The sequence below is a fragment of the Eretmochelys imbricata genome, chromosome 18 (assembly GCF_965152235.1).
Source record: "Eretmochelys imbricata isolate rEreImb1 chromosome 18, rEreImb1.hap1, whole genome shotgun sequence".
NCBI lineage: Eukaryota > Metazoa > Chordata > Testudines > Cheloniidae > Eretmochelys > Eretmochelys imbricata.
In genome coordinates this window covers 11,549,295-11,567,613 of record NC_135589.1, presented here as the reverse complement: position 1 = coordinate 11,567,613, position 18,319 = coordinate 11,549,295, and the positions used below count along the sequence as shown (strand labels likewise).

The window sequence follows — 18,319 nt, the reverse complement described above, 5'->3', positions numbered from 1 at the left end:
ACACTCGTCCTACAGAGGGGCACATTCCTGCACAGTCTCCACCAGCCCAGGAAACATGCATCTGTAAAGTGTGCCCATGTAACGCAACCTCGCTTACGTTAATATACGCCCTTCATAGACGTACCCACAGAGCTTCACTAACAGACTCCATCACTTGCCGATAGGCCTGCATGTGCTGATGAAAGCCGGATGCATGAGAGAATATTGCCCCCCTGGGGAAAATTGGTGGCAGTTGTGTATCTGGGCTCATTTCAAGTCCTGTGTCCTCTGTCTGGATGAGATTTCCCCAAAGGCAATGCTGAAAGGGGTGTGTGGTTTTACTCCGGTCCTAGTGGCAACTCCCAGTGCGGCTTGACCAGATTATAAATTCACATAATGTCTGATTGCTGTTGGTTAGGGCTCTTCATCGGAGGACGTGAATTCAAGCATCAAGACGTTCTTCTGCCCTAATGAAACCTACAACGACATGGCAACGCTCTTCTTCAACCCCCAGGAGTTAGCCATCCTGCAGCTCTTCCACCAGGATGGTGAGTGTCCAGGAGATGTCGTGCTCAGGTCCCCACCAGCATCATCAGAGTCTGGTCTAAGCCTCACCTGTGCTTCCACGGGAATCTGAGAACTAAAAGCGTCTTCAAATTCCTGTAGCTTTCAGGGCCTGCTGAGAATAGAGCCTGCGGTCCTAGCTTCCCCCTCGCTCTGTCTCGTCATCCTCACTAATGCTCATTGGGACTCTGAGACTAAGGAGTTGCTCTGAGGTAGAGCGGAGAGTCTGCTCCGATCCCAAGGGAGGACTCTGTGAGGTCCCGGGAGGCCTGTGCCCCCTGGGTCATAACTCTTCTTGTGTTGCAGGTACTTTCAGCCCAGTCACACTCTCCCTGTTCTTCCTTCTCTATTTCTTACTGTCCTGCTGGACGTATGGGAGCTCTGTGCCCAGTGGTCTCTTTGTACCGTCGCTGCTTTGTGGGGCTGCCTTCGGACGCCTGGTCGCCAACCTCCTCAAAAGGTGCATTGCGTGTGTGTGCTGTAGAATGCTGCCGAAGCTGGCTAGACACTTGAGCAGCTTGGTTCTGATGCCAGAGCTGTGTGTGCTTCCTCCCTAGCTACATTGGGCTGGACCACATCTACTCGGGGACCTTTGCGCTGATTGGTGCGGCGGCGTTCCTGGGAGGCGTGGTCCGCATGACGATTAGCCTCACCGTTATCCTGATAGAATCCACCAATGAGATCACGTACGGGCTTCCGATAATGATCACCCTGATGGTGAGCACCATGTCTACACCCCTCTCTTGGTTCCTGGCTGGACTTCGGCTTTTCTCTGCTTGGCTGAGGGAAGCTCCTATGCATGTCCATCCTATCCACCTCCTCTCAGGTTTGAGGACAAGGAGTCCTGTGCTTGGAAAGCGGTTGAACTGGTGCTTTTCTGTCTTCCTAGGTAGCCAAATGGACAGGGGATTTCTTTAACAAGGGCATCTATGACATCCATGTGATCCTGCGAGGGGTGCCACTGCTGGAGTGGGAGACGGAGGTGGAAATGGACAAGTAAGGACAATGCTCTTGACTGTACCTGTGTTTGAGAACTGATTATGGTTCTCTGGCCTGGTGGTAAATGCTCTTGGGGGTGGGACACCCCTTCGTCCCTCCCTACAGGACTTCATGGAAGCGTTGGGGAAGTAGCTTGAGATTGGGCGTGAAGCCTGGGGCTTTTCTTGAGAAAGGTGGATGGCAGAGTGATCAGAGTAAAGGCACTCCTGAGCGCTATCCCTTTCTCTGCCACTGTGGACTGGGAAAGTCACCTAATCTCTCTGGACCTCCCTTTTCTCATCTTTAAAGTGGGCTAATATCTCACCAGGATTGGTTGGTTGATTGAAATGCATCGTTAATTAATAAGACTGGGTCTAGATTAATGAGACTGGGACTTTCAGCTTGGAAAAGAGAACTAAGGGGGGATATTCTAGAGGTCTATAAAATCATGACTGGTGTGGAGAAAGTAAATAAGGAAGTGTTATTTACTCCTTCGCATAACACAAGAACTAGGCGTCATCAAATGAAATGAATAGGCAGCAGGTTTAAAACAAACACAAGGAAGTATTTTTTCACACAACGCACAGTCAACCTGTGGCACTCTTTGCCAGAAGATGCTGTGAAGACCAAGACTATAACAGGGTTCAGAAAAGGAGATAAGTTCCTGGAGGATAGATCCATCAGTGGCTATTAGCCAGGATGGGCAGGGATGGTGTCCCTAGCCTCTGTTTGCCAGAAGCTGGGAATGGGCGACGGGGATGGATCACTTGATGATGACCTGTTCTGTTCATTCCCTCTGTGGCACCTGACATTGGCCACTGTCGGAAAACAGGATCCTGGGCTAGATGGACCTTTGGTCTGACCCAATATGGCCACTCTTATGTCCAGCTAAAGAACCTATTGTTCTTGTAGTGAAGGGAGGTAGCAGGGGCAGGCTCTGTCTGACATTGCTAGAAAATCACTGTCCTACGGGTGCTTCCCCATGTACTCGTACACTTTGCTTCCTGTCAAACCGCAAAGCCTAGAGGTTGCGACAGAACACAGCAACGAAGGGCTTGGTGAAAACATTGAGGCAGTACACAGTTGCTGTTTCGTGTGAAGTGTCTCTTCATTGGTTTTCCTTTTCCTGGGTGGTGGTGTTGAAGAAATCCTCGTGTTGTCTGTCTAAGTTAGATGGTAAGCTCTTTAGGACAGGAGCCTTTGTCATCTTGTCTAATTCCTGTGATGCTATGTAGATAATGTTGCTGCCTCAGTAACCTTACAGCTGTTCTCTGCAAACAGGGTTTGTAGGAAGGGCAAAGGCAGCACTAATGTGGAATAGGTTCCTTGGGGTTCTCTCTGGTGCTGGTTCTGCACCATGCTTGTTTGCAGCAAGTATGTTGGCACCTACAGCAGTGCATTTCTTCATTGCCTCAGGCTGAGAGCCAGTGATATCATGGAGCCCAATCTGACGTACGTGTATCCCCACACCCGGATCCAGTCGCTGGTCAGCATCCTCCGCACAACGGTCCATCACGCCTTCCCTGTGGTGACAGAGAACCGGGGGAACGAGAAGGAGTTCATGAAGGGGAACCAGCTGATCAGCAACAACATTAGATTCAAGGTCAGGAGGGAGGTGGCTGCCCAGTAACCTCAGGGATACGGGTCTTTTCTCTGATCCTGGAGGGGGGCAGCTTCCTGTGTCATCTGGGCTGTGGCTGGTGCATGCTTCATGCTTGCCTCCGTCTGCAGCTTGTCCGTGACTTTGTTCTGCAGCCGAATACTTTTTGGAGTCAGGAAGTTTCCTAATATTCTAAATATGTGGCAGGAGGGATGGAGTGAAGCCATCGTGCTCCATGAGGAATTCTCTCCCAAGGGCAGTGGTGGAAACTCGTTCCTTCGGGACACTTACCACCGGGCAGGGGTGGGCGGGAGGGTGTGGAATGCTTGTGGATGTGCCATATGGAGCACTCCTGAGCTAGCAAGAAGCTGGACTAGCTGAGCAGCCCCAAGCCTGTTCCAGCTCTAGATTCTCTCATTTTTAAGAGAGTGGATCCTGCAGTCCTGGCAATTCTGCAAATACCATTCCTAGGAGAGCTTTAGAGTAGATAGTCCTTTGCTGGCAACTGAGATCAGAAACGGTTAATTCTTGCACTCCTTGCCTAGAGCACTCAGATGTTCTGCACTTTACGTGGTTTCTGACCCCCTGTTTTGCACAAGACCCATGTCCCTTGTCTAAAGGTTCTGCTCACACCACCCCTCCACCCCCCCCTGCAGAAATCCAGCATCCTCACCAGAGCTGGAGAGCAGCGCAAGCGGAGCCAGTCCATGAAATCTTACCCCTCAAGCGAGCTGCGCAACATGTGTGATGAGCACGTTGCACCAGAGGAGCCGCCTGAGAAGGAGGATCTGCTGCAGCAGATGCTGGAGAGACGGTGAGACCCCTGGAGGTGACGATGGCTGGAAACACAGTGGGGTTTACCTGTGGTGCTTGTGTGTTCCCCGTTACCATAGTAACTGAGCACCTCACATCTTTACTGTCGTTATCCTCACGACGCACTGTGAGGCAGGGCCGGGCCGTTAGCCCCATTGTACAGATGGGGAGCTGAGAGAGACTAAGTGACTCAGGGAGTCTGCAGCAGAGCAGGGACTTGAACCCAGGTCTCCCAAGTTGTAGGGCTGGTGCCTTAGCCACTGAACCATTCTTCCTCTCTCTTTACTGTACTCCAGCCCCATCCTCTCCATTCCTCCTCTAGATTTCCCTCCGGGCTCCTGCTGGGCCTGGTGTACCTGGGAGTCTCCTAGCAGCACCTGCCCCTCTTTCGTAAGGGGACGTGGGGCATGTGAGGCCAGCCGGCCAGCTGTATCTGCAGCACGGGCGGTGGCAGTGCAAAGTTTCCCCCCTCGTGTGCCTCGCCCGGCCTGGGTGATCCCTGCTGAGCTTGCAGCCAGTGTCCTACTGCGCTGGTCTGGTTTCACAATGTGGACAGCAGCCTGCTGGGACCCGGGCTGGGACCCGCAGCTGATTTTCACACACATACGTGGTTTCATGGTCCGAGCAGGGGCTCCGCGTTGGGAAGGCTGGTTTCTGGTCTGCTTCTGCCACTGAGTTGCTGTGTTGGGGCAAGTCACTTAACCCTCTTTGCCTCTGTTTCCTGATCTGTACGAGAGATGGGCAAGTGTTTTCCCCATTGTGACGTGCTTTGAAATGCTTGCATGAAAGGCACTCAGTGTGGACCAAGCACTTCACAGCTGTCAGACAGTAACCTATTTTGGTGGTTCTGTTCCTCTGCCATTGTTACTTTAAGTACTTCCAAGCAGTACCCATTGTAACAAGTGGTGTGAAATCTGTCACAGATACACTCCCTACCCCAACCTGTACCCAGACCAGTCCCCCAGTGAAGAGTGGACCATGGAGGAACGCTTCCGACCTCTGACGTTCCACGGCCTGATCTTACGCTCGCAGCTGGTTACCCTGCTCGTCCGAGGAGTCTGTTACTCTGAGAGTCAGTCGGTGAGTCTTGCAGATTCTGGGGCAGATGAGGATTCTCTGTGGGCAGGGAGGAATTGGGAAGACGGCATCCCCAGGGGCTGGCATGCAGTATTTTAAACTCCATCGTCCCCGTAGAACAGTGAATCCTCCCTTTTGTCTGCAAAGTGAGAACTATTCCTGTTATGTAACTGTGCAAGCACAGGGGAAGGCGCAGCTACCAAACAATAGCAGCTTGTCTGTGAATATACCCGGTGTATTGCATAGAGGTGACATCCCCTCGTGGGAGGGGAGAGGTCTGACACCATAGTGCACCCGTCAGCATGGTGTTATTGTCCCCCGTGTCTCTGCCTCTCAGTGGTTTGCTGGACAGAGGTATCTCCGGGCGTGTAGCAAGAGAAATGATCTAGCCTGTTTGGTGCCCAACTCCCACAAAGTATCCTGGTGCCGCCTTCCAAAGGTGGGAATAGATCCTCCATGGGATTGGAGAACAAATCAGTCCTTTCCTCTCCTCTGCCAAAAGCGTGACTCCTTGTATTGTTTAAATGTGCCCTGTGCCATTGTGAATTGTTGCTAAGAATCCCTCTCCAGACGTGTGTAACTCCCTGAGCTTGTCGGCGGGACCAGGAGGGTTGCTGAGAGCACCAGTCTCAGCTATGCCCTTGTGTGGCTTCAGCCGTTCATCTGCTTTAGGAAGGGCGATGCTTCTCCTCAGCGAGGCTTTTTCATTTTTCAATTGCAGAGCACCAGCCAGCCTCGACTGTCGTATGCCGAGATGGCTGAGGATTACCCCCGTTACCCCGATATTCATGACCTGGACCTCACGCTGCTGAACCCCCGCATGATAGTGGTAAGAGATGCTGAGGGGACCCTGTTGCCGTGTTGTGGTGCCCTTTCTCCCTGATACACATTCTCAGGAGTGCTCCAAAGACCTCTTAAAAATGCTTCCCTGGCCTGGGGTTATGGAGACACTTTATACCTAATCTTACTTCCCAAATTCCAATTCTGGTCTCCCCAGGCTGCTGCTTTAGGGTGAGCCCAGGTTCAAATCCACTCTGGGTGACAGTGACCAAAAATCCTGCACCTCTGACATCTGTCTGAACTACTCTTCCGACCACTTCCTATCTGCCTGAATTTAAGAAATCAATTGAATGTTAGTGGGAGAACAGCTCCTGTTCTCACTAGACTTGACTCTTGGTTTAAGTGAATATGGATCTCACTTGTACCTGTTCAAAATCTCCCTGCCGTTGCATTGGACCAGCAGGCTCAGCCAGCATGCCCGAAAGGGCCCAAGACTCATGGAGTCTACAAGGCTAAAGCACCCCTATCATCCCCTCGCTTCCAGGAGAATGGACATTCACTTGGAAACTACCTGGTAGAAATGACCTTGGTGTTTTCTTCTTGACTCTCCCCAGGACGTCACCCCTTACATGAACCCATCTCCCTTCACGGTGTCCCCTAACACCCATGCCTCGCAAGTCTTCAACCTGTTTAGGACAATGGGGCTCAGGCACTTACCAGTGGTGAATGCAGTGGGAGAGGTGAGTCCATACTGCGGCCATGTCCTGGCTGGGTGGGGCATTATGGGGCGTGCCCCATGCTCCATTTCAGTCCCAGACTGATGTTGAACAAACCCATTCTGACAGCGAGCAGAATGTGACTTTCAAGGGTTGGAGAAACCTCTCTCTCTGGTAATAAAGTTGAAACCTTCACCTGTCCCGAGTCTGGATCCAGCGCGGATTGGCCATGACTGGAAGCTAATGCTGTCTGATGCCTGTTCAGGGGTCTTAGTCCACTTTCCAGTGGGCCAGGGTCCACTTGACAAAACCCACCACAAATGGCACTAATTGCCCCCTGTTTTGGCAGCTTCTGCAGCGAAAGAAGACTGAAAGCCCCTGGGAGCGATCTGTCCAGGTTGGGCACATCTGTCTATTAAAACAGGAATTTACTTTGTCTTCGTAAGAGCTGAGACAGTCAAGTATAGAACGAATCCAATTATCCAGAACTGTTGTGGCATTTTGCAGTGCCCCAAAGTGCCCAGCAGGTGTCCTCAGCTTCCCATAAACATAGTAAAGAGTCAGCATCCCCTCACTAGTGCTGGAGCCGGATAAGAAAATCCGGAAAGCATACCAGGACTAACCGCAGAATATGTGCGGGAGAGGGTCTTGCTCATGTATTGGGTGAGCTGTTGCACTGGTGGGTCTCTTGACAGGATTTATCATGTGACATGAAGCCAAGTTGCCCCAGAGATTATACATGTCATCCTCTTATCTAATGCCTAGAATTAGCTCAGGTGTATTTCAGGGACATAACTGATGTGGTAGGCAAGGATGAGGCTGCAGAAGCTTTCTCCGAATGTCAGGATTTATGATGTTTGCCCCACTGAGCCTGCTAGTGAAAAGCAAACGTTGCAAGCAAGGGCTATTGAGCGGTTATGCATTTTCTACTGTGACCCTACAGAGTATATGAAAGGATCCTAGCGCTAATCTTTAAATGCATTCCCATTCTGCTGAACACCACCTGGTGTTTCTGCCACTGACCGTACTTCACGAGATTTAAATCTTCCCTGAGCAGCGCTGTAGGAGAGGGCGGTGGTGGCTTCTCTCTGAGACCAGGAAGCAGCCAGCACTTTACCTTGTTTAGTCATAGTCCGCTAGCTCTCCTGGGTTGCCTAGAATGCATTGCTGCTACCATAAGTCTCCCATGTGACGTCCCACCACTGGGTTCATGGGCGTGTCTTTCTAGTACACCCATACAAGGGTTCTGCTGGCCAGAGGAGCCAGCAGATGGACTCTGAGGCTAAAAAGGCAATTAACAAAATTAGCTAAAATGTCTTGATTCAGAAGTGCCGAATGCTGCTGGCTCATGAGGAGAGTCCAGCACATCTCCGGGCCTGAGTCAGCCCTTGTATTGGCCCTTACGGTAAAAGTTAAGCTGGGTAGAAGTGTGGAGAGATCCTAGCTTTAGCTGCCTTTGAAGCTGTAGTCTGAAGTATTCCCTGGCTGTGTTCCTCCCTCCCTCCCTCAGATTTCCTATTCTGAGCATGGAGCTGTTCCCGGGGGTGAGGAAGGAGGGTGTTGGGGACCCGGTCACGTACAGCTGGGCCATGACCAGATAGGCAGTTTCGGAAGAGTGGGTGTCCAAAAGCAAGCTAACATATGGCACTGAGGAGTTTCTTTCTGACATGATACTCTGAGATGTAACTAGCACAGTCTAGAAACGGCTGAAAATAGATGAAGCAGATTATGCATGATATTATAGAGGGGGTGACTAGAAACCTGGCTACTTGGACCCTATGGAAGGTGAGTTGAAAGAAACTGATCTAGAGACAATTTCACTCTTTTCCGCGGAGACTGGAGATCATTAACACATTGGCCCAAAGCATTCCTTTTAGCTGCTTCACTTTAAGCATCCTTTCTTTCCCACGGTGCTGAGCGCCTGATGCTCCCAGTGATACACTCAGCACCTCCGACATTCCGGCCACAGAGGTGCCCAACTCGATGCACATCATTATATAGCGCACGAAGCAACACCACCCCATATGGGCAGTATTAAACCAGTTTCAAATGGAGGAAGTCTGAGGTTGGTGACTTGTCTGTGGTCTCGACTAGATGCAGATTTTGTACCAATGTAACTATTTTGGTTAGCAGTCTGATTTTTCCTACAGATGTAGGAACAGCCCCATGGATATAAAAGTGCCTTATACCAGTACAGCTTATTCTCCTTTCCACATGGTTATGAAGTACCTTCATACTGCTATTACTGTATCCATGGTAGGGTTGTGCTACCATTATACCAGTATAGTTACTTTGGCGTGACTTGTGTGTGTAGACAAGCCCTAAGAAAGAGAATCCTGTCAGAGCAGGGATTAGAACTTGAACCCGCTCCCAGCCCTGTGTCTAGACCAAGCCTCTCGGAGAATTGCCCAAGCCTTCTCACCTGGTTTTTTCAGGTCAGCCAGAAGAAACACTACTGCCTCCTCTCCTCCACCAAGCCCGTGTCTCCTAATGTGAGTCGGTGAGACTGACTTGTATGGTTTCCTCTTTCCCCTCACCAGATTGTTGGAATAATAACTCGACACAACCTGACTCATGAATTTCTGCAGGCAAGACTGAGACAGCACTACCAAACCATCTGAGCCTGCTGTCGGTATGGCTCCCTCCTTCCTCCAAGCCTGCACATGCCCTCGCTTTCTGCTTGGATGCCCCATGACCAAGGACATGATGGATGGCTTCTCTCCCACGCAGTCTGGGGACCAGAGAACATCTCGCTGGCAGAGAGTAGAGGAGCTATCTGAGTCCAGAGCCTCTGGCCAGCCCCAGAGAGGTGCTGCTTTGACTGCTCTTGGCCAGAATGCTCTCTTCTCTCCTGCCGTCTCCTTTCATCAGAAGTTGCCCCGAGGCTGCTTTTCCTGTAGAAATGCCTGCAGTTTGGAGGGTAACAATATCGCCAGCTACGCCATGTCCCACGTGGAGGAGTGCAGCAAATTTCCCCTCCCTTCTCTTGTTGATTTCTTTTCCCTTCCCAGTTCTGCTAAAGTAGTTGCCTTACTCACACGAGAAGGGGTCATTGTCAAAGCTGAGATCACCCCCTGCAATTTGCTAATATCCTCAAACACTAAATTGCTGGTTATTCTCAGTGGCATTAAAACTACACCTCCTTGGGGGGCGTGGGGAATTTTCTGCCATCAGGAACTCTTAATTGTCCAGGTTTTTCACTCTGGCTTCATGGTTTTTCAGTTCAGTTCTTAAAGCTCCTAATTTCTTAATGTCCTTCGGTGCTGGAATCCCTGCTATGGATTAGTCTGACGGCAGCTGGCTGCTGAGAGCATCTGGGCAAGTCAAGAATCCAAAACAGCTTGGTTCTAATTACTGTTCTGGATTAGAAACCCTTAATGCCCCCACAAAACAACTCGGAAGAGAGAAATCCCGTCAACCTCATCAGCTGTTGCCAATGATTCCCCTTAGAAGAGAAGTCTTTTATAAGGCACTCTTGTCCCTTCCTTGTAATGCTATGTTGCGCCTCTTTGGAGCATTATGTAGTGCCCTCCCGCAGAGATCCAGTGATAAGAGCCTGGTTTCACTCGGGGGTTATGGATTCCAGGGGCATCTTTACAGTCAGGGCTGTGGAGATGGAGGAAATCTCTTTTCTCAGCCCGGCAAGCCCCAAGCTCACTACGGGGAAGAGCATGAGCGTTACTCCTCCAGCTCCAATTCAGCAGCGACAGCAGCAGGGTTGGCTTCTGTCGGCTTCACGGAAAGAGAAGGTGCAATTCATGCTGCGGCCAGCCAGAAGGGGCTCTGGGAGGTTGAGACTGCCAGCCAGCGCTCTGCAGAGCAGTTAGTGGAAGGGCTTTTGGCAGCTCTAAGAGCACTTGGGATGTTTGTTGCAACCGCAGAATCACCTGCAGGGAAAAGTCAGCATTTAGGAGCCAGTCACAGCCAGTCTGGTGCTCTGGCAGGTACCATCCTGGCAGCACCTGTGTCATTCCAGCAGGCTCCTGCCCTTGTGGGTTTTGCATTCAGATAACTGTGGGAAGCCAGCTTCATGCCTTCAGGGGCTACAGAACTTATTGGCTTGATAAAGCACAGAGCATTCTTGCTTCCTCTGAGACTGGCCCAGCTAACCTGTGGAATGCATCCCAGGAAAGGTTCCCCACAGCCCTCTCACCAGCCCTTCGGTTAACCTGTTCCACGCCATACCGGGCTTTAGCTAGCCATGAAAGGAGCTGCTGTTTTAGGAGTCTGTTTTATTTTAAAACTGAGCCATCTTGAGGGCTCTTCCTTCCAAGCATAGAGGGATTGCAAAACCTGTGTTTTCACGTGTCCATTGCAGAGTCCGTGATCTGCAAGCTGAGTTTGTCCGGGGAAGCTGTGTGTTCCCGTGCTGGGCTGTGGCTGAGGTTGCTGTGCTCTGACTTCTCTAAGGTAACAGGTAGCGTGCACAGAACACAAGTGCCACGCACTGTACCCTTCATTAAGCAAGTCTCTTTTGGTAATTGGTGAAGCTTTCCCCTGCAGACCAGGTTGCGGGTGGCTGAGTTGGTGCAGGGAGATCCGGTCTCTGGGGGTATCTACACCATACAAAGAACCAGATCATAGGAGTTTGTGTTGTAGATAGGAGATAACTCTGTCGTATCTGCATTACAGCCTGTAACCAGCAAAGGACGAAAGAAGGTCCCCTGACTCCATTCTGACATATATAGTGGAGAAAGGCCCCCCCTGCGTATAGGGCAGGGCTTAGCTGCATATTGGTTTATTCACTTTGGAGATTTTCTTTAGTCACTTCCAATGAAATTTTGCAAACCCTGCCCTGGGTCTCATCTTTCCCCCCTCTTACGAGACTGGCAGCAGACTTCCTGTGAAGCCCTGCTCCTCCCTGAGTCTGGAGCAGAGGTCTTGGCCCTCCTTGCATATCCTGCTAAGTGGAGAGGGAGGAGCCTTGCTACATGTAGTGCAAAACTTCCCTTCAGCAATTGACTTTCACCCTCCTGGGTCCATCTGGTTATAGCAAGTACCATCCAAGTTCTGCATTCCAGCCCGGGTGGGGTCCTGTGTGACCAGCATGCATGGAACAGGTTCCTCACACCTTCCCCCCCAGCTTGCGTCAGCTGTTCAGTCTCCTCCACCATTCCAAATAGCATGTGTGCTCAGGAGAACCTTCCAGGGTAGCCCGAATGGTGGGTGTTGATCCTTCAGCTCCCCAGAGTAAAGTAAAGGCATCTTCCCAGGGCCAGCACCTATCTTGTACTCCTTCCACTTGGGCTCCATAGCTGTGGTGGGAGTGGCACCCTCACTTCTCCGAGCCCATCTGAAAGATGGCTCAGTCCCAGCTGCCCATGCAGTTCTTCAGGGAGATCTTTGGTTAACGGAGTCTAAATGACTGTCAAGTGGGTTGACTTTGGCTTGTGCTTTTGACTTTTAGGGGGTGCCTTGCTCTACATAAGCGGACTAAGGGTCTTCAGCCTGTTTCACCTATATCTAGAGCGGGCTTGTCAGTAACACGCTTTCCCTATGCTTTGGGGCAGGAGGAGTACTGGTTTCCATGGCTGGAAAGAGACTGAACTGCTCCAAGAAACTCCAGGACATATCCCCTCCCCCATTCTCCCCCAAGATGAACTGGAAGTTTGAAATATACTTGTGTTGCACTAGCTTCCGTTCCAAAGGGTTCTGGCACCTGGACAGTCCCAACATGCAGTAAAACAATCACACTTCATTAGGGTTACCTTAGAGTTCGGGCATTTAAGGCACAAACCACAAGATGCAGCAGCCCTGTACTCCCTCTATCTCTTCATAAGCCCAGTGAGAGATCCGGTCCCTCCCGCTCTACTCAGTTGCTATGTGAGAGTTCAATTAACTTCCCCCCCAGCCACTAAAATAGGGCTTGTTAACTCTGTGTCGGTCGCCTTTGCCTGTCATGTCCTGTTTATTCAGTACAGAAGTCATGGCAGTATATTTTGCCACACCATATCTTGGCCTCATTAATGAGTCATGGAGCTGGGAGCCCCAGGCAAGCCGAGCTGAAACATCTTGCTCAGGTATGTCTGGGCACTAGCCATGCCTTACCTTGCAAAGGCTGCCGGACTCCACTCCGTGCTCAGCCGCACCTGCTCTGCTTAAGCATCCATCTTACTAAAAACCTAGAGCTGGAGGAAAGCAGTTCCTTTCACTGCTGCAGCCAGGAGAACATAACTGGCCCCTGTGGCACTCTGCCAGCCGCTTTAAAGGGAAATCCACAAATGGGCTCACCAGGTGTGCTCAACAGTATTATATATGGCCCAGAGCAGGGCAGGTTCCTCTTGCAGAAATGAAGGGGGTCATGGATGATCTTCTCTGAGTGGGGTTCTGAGATGCAACACAGCCGGGGCTCTCGTGTGTGCCACTTACGAGGGGTGCAAAGGATCCCGGATCCTCTTCTCAGCCAAGACTGCTCAGACAGCCGACCACTGAACTCCCTTCTCGCAAACCTTAACTGCTTCTGGTCTGGCACCGATTGCTAAACAGCTGACAAAGAAACTATACAGGTGCCTGTAATTCTTATCAGAGTAACACTAAGGGAGAGAGTCCACGTAGTGGATCAGTATTGATGTCAAAAGCTCAGGACAGTAGAGGGGGCTGACTCCTGCTTCCTGGGTTCCTGTGCAGTGTTAACGCCGGGTAGCAAGTCTTAACTCCTCTGTACTATGAGCCATGCCAGGGCAGCCACTTATTTTGTTTTTGTTTTGTTTTTTTGCACTGTTTTTTGTTACGAGATGATGTAAGCTAATTCCACGGTGTATATAAACTGTATTTTTGTTAAATTTGTATGAATATATTTTTTATTTGAACTTTGGCACTTGGGATGTCATCCTGTAACCATAACATGTCTGAGAGTAAAATGTCATTGTGTGTCCTTCTGCACCTGCTGGGCTCTGGGATTTTCTTCCTCCCCGTTGTATGGTTTGTTTAAATTTTATTTTTGACTTTTTTCATCCCAATAATAAAAATGGTCCAACAGCCTTAGATCCAAGCACCTATGTTTTCAAGGTAGGGAGCTATGAACGCTGTTTGCTATAAGGGTTCTAGGCCAGGACCCTTGGCTGTTTGTATTGGAAGGCATACTACAACTAGCCACCACCCCTCCTGTTTCAGATAAATGGTCAGTCTGGGTCCATCACTGATAGTGGCCAGTTCCAGCTGCTTATAAGAAAGGAGGGCACCTGCCCCCAGGCAACCTTTTCCTCCTCACCCCGCCGCCCCTCTGCCCCAGATATCAGAATTTGGTTTGGGTAATTCTGGAGGTTTTAACTACCTATTCCAGTGCCTGATCCCCTTTTGAAATCCTTGCTAAATTTATGCCAAATATATTAATTTCAGCAGGGCGATACCTCCACTTAGAGACCCAATTCCATACTCGGTGACTTCGGGGAGAGCTTTGTCATTGACTTGGATGGCAACAGGCTTGGTCCCCCATGGTTTATAGATGGTCCCTACTGCAGTGGAGACGATATTCTGCTTTCTTAGGTGGCCTCCCTCCCCTACCCCAGTAAGCTTATAAAAGGATATGTACGGCAGTAAGTATCCAGCGAAGGGAGGTTTGGGTGTTGCTGGTGCCCTAACTTCATGCTTAGGGCTTGTAGGGAGGCTGGGGCTGGCTTTACTGTATCTCAAGTAGCTGTGCTACCCTCTCTGTCCAATCGAAAACAAGCTGAAACAAAACCGTTTAGCCCTAGCCCCAGCAGTAGCTGCCGTAAGGCAGGTCCTAAAATGTCATTTGTGGAGGGGGCAGTAGCAAGTGCAGCCCCCTCCCCCCCCCTTGGCATGTGAACTGTAGCATGACAACGGTAGTAACAGCCTCTTCGTTCTCTGCATCCTGCGTGACACGATTGCTGTGCGAGGATTTATTTTAGCCTTCGACTGTGTGCAGATGCTGCCCTCTGCCTCCTGCTGAGTCACCAGCCTACGCTTCCGTGCAGCCAAGAGCGAGCGCTTCTCCCGGGTAGGCTGGCTGGAAATTGGCACCAAGCATCCTTTGGCAGGGAGTATCTGCAGTGGTTGGGCCCGAGGGACTGACAGGGACACACCTACCCCCCTACCTCCTCCCCCCCCAAACCCTCAGGGAGCGGGGAAATTCAGAATTTGATGTAGTGGCTGTGGGCAAAATCTGGTCCTAGTCTCTTGTGCTTCCGGAGATGGGGAAGATGTGCTGGCTGGGAGGAAAACTCCTTTACTCAATCTACACTTATTCCTCTTCCTTTTCCCAAATGCACTGGCGTGGGGATGGAGGCAGGAATGGGGAAAGCCTCTTTTTCAGTTTCTCTCTCAGATGTAATGTAAAAAATGAGGAAACAGGATCTACTTCTCTTAAAAGGGAGCGAGGCAGCCCTGTGTGATGGGACATCACTTGACAGCTCAGTGCATCTGCAGTTTAAAAACATCCCCAGCAGGTGTGAAACAGATGCCAGACACTTGGCTACAGCCTTGTCAGCTTAGGGACTGTGCCGAGGTGTATGTATGGACTCAGGTGCGTGTGTGTGTGTGTATGTATGTAACATCAGGACTGTATGTATGTGGAGGTGTATTTTGTCATAGGACTGAAACAGCAAGTGTCTTGCTTGGAGAAGAAAGGAGTAAGCTGGTTATAGATAGCTCTTGGTCTTTGGTTTTATACTAAGCACAGTTGAGTTAATACAGCAGCTATAATACGGTTACACTTAAAGCAGCCCAGTGCCTGTACTCAGACTTAAATGGGGTTTATAGGCCCATTAAATCAGAGCACTTGTTAGGAGACCCCCAATACCCTTAAATTGCTTATATTTACCAGGTGCATTAGTGCAGGCCAGTGAGGTTTTGCTGTGGTCCTCTTAACTACATATGAGCTACATTTTTACACACACAGACAGGTCATGCAGGGTATGGAAAAATTAACCATAGCCTTTTATTGCACTCATTTATTTGATGAAAGAAACAGACCTGCACTTTCTGTCCATGGTGCTGAAATCTAGGCTGGAATTCTTTTCAGTGACAATGGACTAAAATTATCCCTTCTCCCTTACACTTCAGGGAGAAAGCCTGTACATTGTTTGACTCATGGTGCTGGGAGGGTGGGGGGCAAATTGTTTGCAAACGGATGAAGACAGATGGCAGTTGAGTTTTGCCTACTGTCCCTGCTGCAACATAAGTTACCAGCGAGGAGCTGAGAAGATGCAGTTGACTTTGGAAGAGCTTTGATGTCCAGGACTCTGAGGAAGAAGATCAGGATTGCCCCCATCTCCAGGTAGAGCTTCAAAACTGAAGGAGAAAAGGACAAGTAAATATAGGGGTGGTAAATTTCTTTATTCTTTGGAGGAGGGTTGTTTGTACTATCAGAGCATAACCTGCTGGTGAGCTTGTTACAGGTACAGAGCTTATGCTTTTAGCTCTAAGAGTCCCTGGTTCAGTCACCGGTGTGTTGCTTAAAACAGCGGCCATCACAATAGCTCCTAAAGGTATGGAGAGCGGGATCTTGGTGCTCTAGGTACTATACACGAACACAAGAGATGACAGACAAGGCAACTGGAGAGTGGGAGAATTATTATCCCCTTTTAACAGAAGGGGAGTTGGGTTACAAAGAGATGAAGAAACTTGCCCAAGGTCACACAGGAAATCTGTGGCAGACCAGGATTTGATCCTCGATCTCCTGAGTCCCACCACTCAACAATCCTTGTTCTTAAAAGAAGGTGAATCAGAACAAATGCGAGGCATGGTTTTAAAGGGTGGATAAGGACAGGAGCAACTTAACCAGCTACTGGTGCATCAGCAGCCCCTTCCCCTTGAGAAGTCCACCAGCATCCCTTTTTTCTTATTTTTTTCCCCTCCAGATCCCTTTTCCTCTATCCTCCAGCTGGGCTTCTGTGGTGTTAAATATTTGGGCCCCTCTGTCCTGAACTCATCACAAGAGAGGATGGATGCTGTTTCCTTTTAAGCTTTGAGAGGAGCCTTCCCATGGTTTGTGACTAGCTGGGATCTTAAAGTGGTGGGAAGGTAACACATCAGACTGTCTGCTGCACGTGATCCTGAACAATACTAGAGCATGGCTACATGAGCTGAACAGATGGAGCTTGGCTAAGACAGGAGTAAGATGTGGCGGTTAAGCCATAAATGTTTAAATCCTTGCATCACATAAAGAGCAATGAGGCACTGGAATTGTTCAGTGTGTTTCACAGGGGGCTAACCACGGGCTTTTTCATCATTACAAAGTGTTATCAGGTGAGACCAGGACCCTGAAGAGGCGAATTAGCTATCGTGATGACTGTGCAGTTTAGATGAGGATAGTTGAGTTTGGTGCCGTGCTGGCTATTTAAGGTTACTCCCCACTGGGACTGGGGTGTAACCAGGACTAAGGAACATGATGCTGTACAGGACTTGCCCTGGTCTATGCTGACTGCAAAGTTGTCAGCCTCATGCTGGTTGATCCTTCGATCCTTTATTTTCTAACCCAGTAAAATTTTGCATTAAGGATGTGCCCTGTGAACAATGTTCTGAAATTAAGAAAAGGCCGCATTTGAGTCTGAATAGTGAGGGAAACTGACTGGCAATGATACCTTTTAAATAGCAGACCAATCTCCCGTGGGAAGAAGAGGTAGAAACCCCCTCAGGTTGGATTGTAAAAACTAGACTGAGCAGAATGCTAGATGTTGAAGGGGAACAATGCTGCACTGACCCCCAAGAGATGGGCTCTGATTTTTATGGTCTTCACTGTGGAAAATTCCATTGCTCTGGAATCAAATGCATCGCTCTTGAAAGGATTCTATCTAGGGTGGGTCTTATGGCTGGTGTCTGAGTGCACCATTCCACCAGGGTTATGTGTTCTCACTGCAGCCCTTATGTTAAATTAGGGAACTGACTTTTCGGGACTCAGCCAGAAAAGGACGCAGTCTTCATTATTGTTTCTAAAAATGAAAATTTCCTAAAAGTTCAGAAAAGACATGTTAAGAGAGAGTGTCACCCAATTGCACTGGAGCTGGAGCTCCCAACCCATTTTAAGTCCCACTGTTTTTTCTAAATTATCCACCTGGACACTGCAGCACAAGAACAAGAGAGTTGGGGTAGGAGACCCCTCGAAATCCATTGTCCAGCTTTTAACCTAGACCAGTCAGTCCACCTGTGACTTCCCAGGAACTCTGCCCAGAGCATAGCATTGCTTCATCCTTACTCTAGTTTGTATCCAGTGCCCCAGCTGTGCTTGAGTAGGTCAGCCATTCCCTCTCCCTCTTACCCTGTAGTTGTTGCATCCAAGTCCGCTCTGGGCTCCTATTCTATCTATCCGTTGGCCAAAGCAATCCGAGAACCTTCTCATGCTGCGTGGCGAGTTCATCAGTGCTCGTAGTTTGCTCCTCTGGGCGGATGGAGGTTTCTTGGGCCGCTCCCAGCTGTTGCGCCCATAGGCAAGGCCTTCTCTTTGGGGTCTAATGTATTCGCTGTTCCAGGGAGCGAGGGAACGTGAGGCATCTCCTGGGGCTTGCTCATTCATTTCTTGGGACAGACCTGCCTCTGCTTCTTCTGATGGGAGCTTGTCCTCCAGGCGGTCCAGCAGGGTCTGAAATGCAGAGAGAGGCAGCGGGGGAGATAGCATTACCCTAGAATCACCCTAGGGGATGGAGTGAATGGCAAAGCAGTGCACACCTTCCCTGCTCCCCCAGCCCTTGGTTGCATTGTGTTCTGCCAGTGATGTCTGCTGCCTTACCTTGAAGTCAGCCAGTTCAGCAGCGGAGGCCGAGCCGTACATGGGATGAGCTTTGGCTCTTCCTTGGGGCTTCATGGTGAGCAGCAGCAGCAGGAACCGGAGGGCAGCAGCAGTCAAGGAGCCCAT

The 18,319-nt window shown here is 50.0% G+C and overlaps 2 protein-coding genes across 2 annotated transcripts in view; one reads left to right on the top strand and one right to left on the bottom strand.

Annotated features, from left to right (window-relative positions):
- Positions 1 to 13,491, top strand: part of CLCN6 (chloride voltage-gated channel 6) — a 24,160-nt gene extending 10,669 nt beyond the window's left edge. Inside the window, exons 14-23 of the mRNA XM_077837181.1 lie at positions 398 to 527; positions 850 to 1,003; positions 1,101 to 1,260; positions 1,433 to 1,539; positions 2,938 to 3,124; positions 3,778 to 3,935; positions 4,858 to 5,014; positions 5,733 to 5,840; positions 6,406 to 6,531; positions 9,048 to 13,491. Coding sequence (XP_077693307.1) covers positions 398 to 527; positions 850 to 1,003; positions 1,101 to 1,260; positions 1,433 to 1,539; positions 2,938 to 3,124; positions 3,778 to 3,935; positions 4,858 to 5,014; positions 5,733 to 5,840; positions 6,406 to 6,531; positions 9,048 to 9,128 — 1,368 coding nt within the window. The 3' untranslated portion in view covers positions 9,129 to 13,491. The remainder of the gene's footprint in view (positions 1 to 397; positions 528 to 849; positions 1,004 to 1,100; positions 1,261 to 1,432; positions 1,540 to 2,937; positions 3,125 to 3,777; positions 3,936 to 4,857; positions 5,015 to 5,732; positions 5,841 to 6,405; positions 6,532 to 9,047) is intronic.
- On the bottom strand, positions 10,186 to 18,319 carry LOC144277060 (natriuretic peptides A-like). The gene is made up of 3 exons (XM_077837584.1): positions 18,194 to 18,319; positions 17,726 to 18,046; positions 10,186 to 10,239 (listed from the first exon to the last, which is right to left on the bottom strand). Exons 1-3 carry the CDS (start codon positions 18,317 to 18,319, stop codon positions 10,186 to 10,188), a joined length of 501 nt encoding a protein of 166 aa, XP_077693710.1.

Coding starts and splice junctions, on each gene's coding strand:
- LOC144277060 (XM_077837584.1), bottom strand. CDS start 18,319: ATGGGCTCCTTGACTGCTGCTGCCCTCCGGTTCCTGCTGCTGCTGCTC. Junction 18,047..18,193: donor CTGAACTGGCTGACTTCAAG/GTAAGGCAGCAG, acceptor TCTGCATTTCAG/ACCCTGCTGGACCGCCTGGA. Junction 10,240..17,725: donor TTGGATGCAACAACTACAGG/GTAAGAGGGAGA, acceptor CTTTCCGTGAAG/CCGACAGAAGCCAACCCTGC.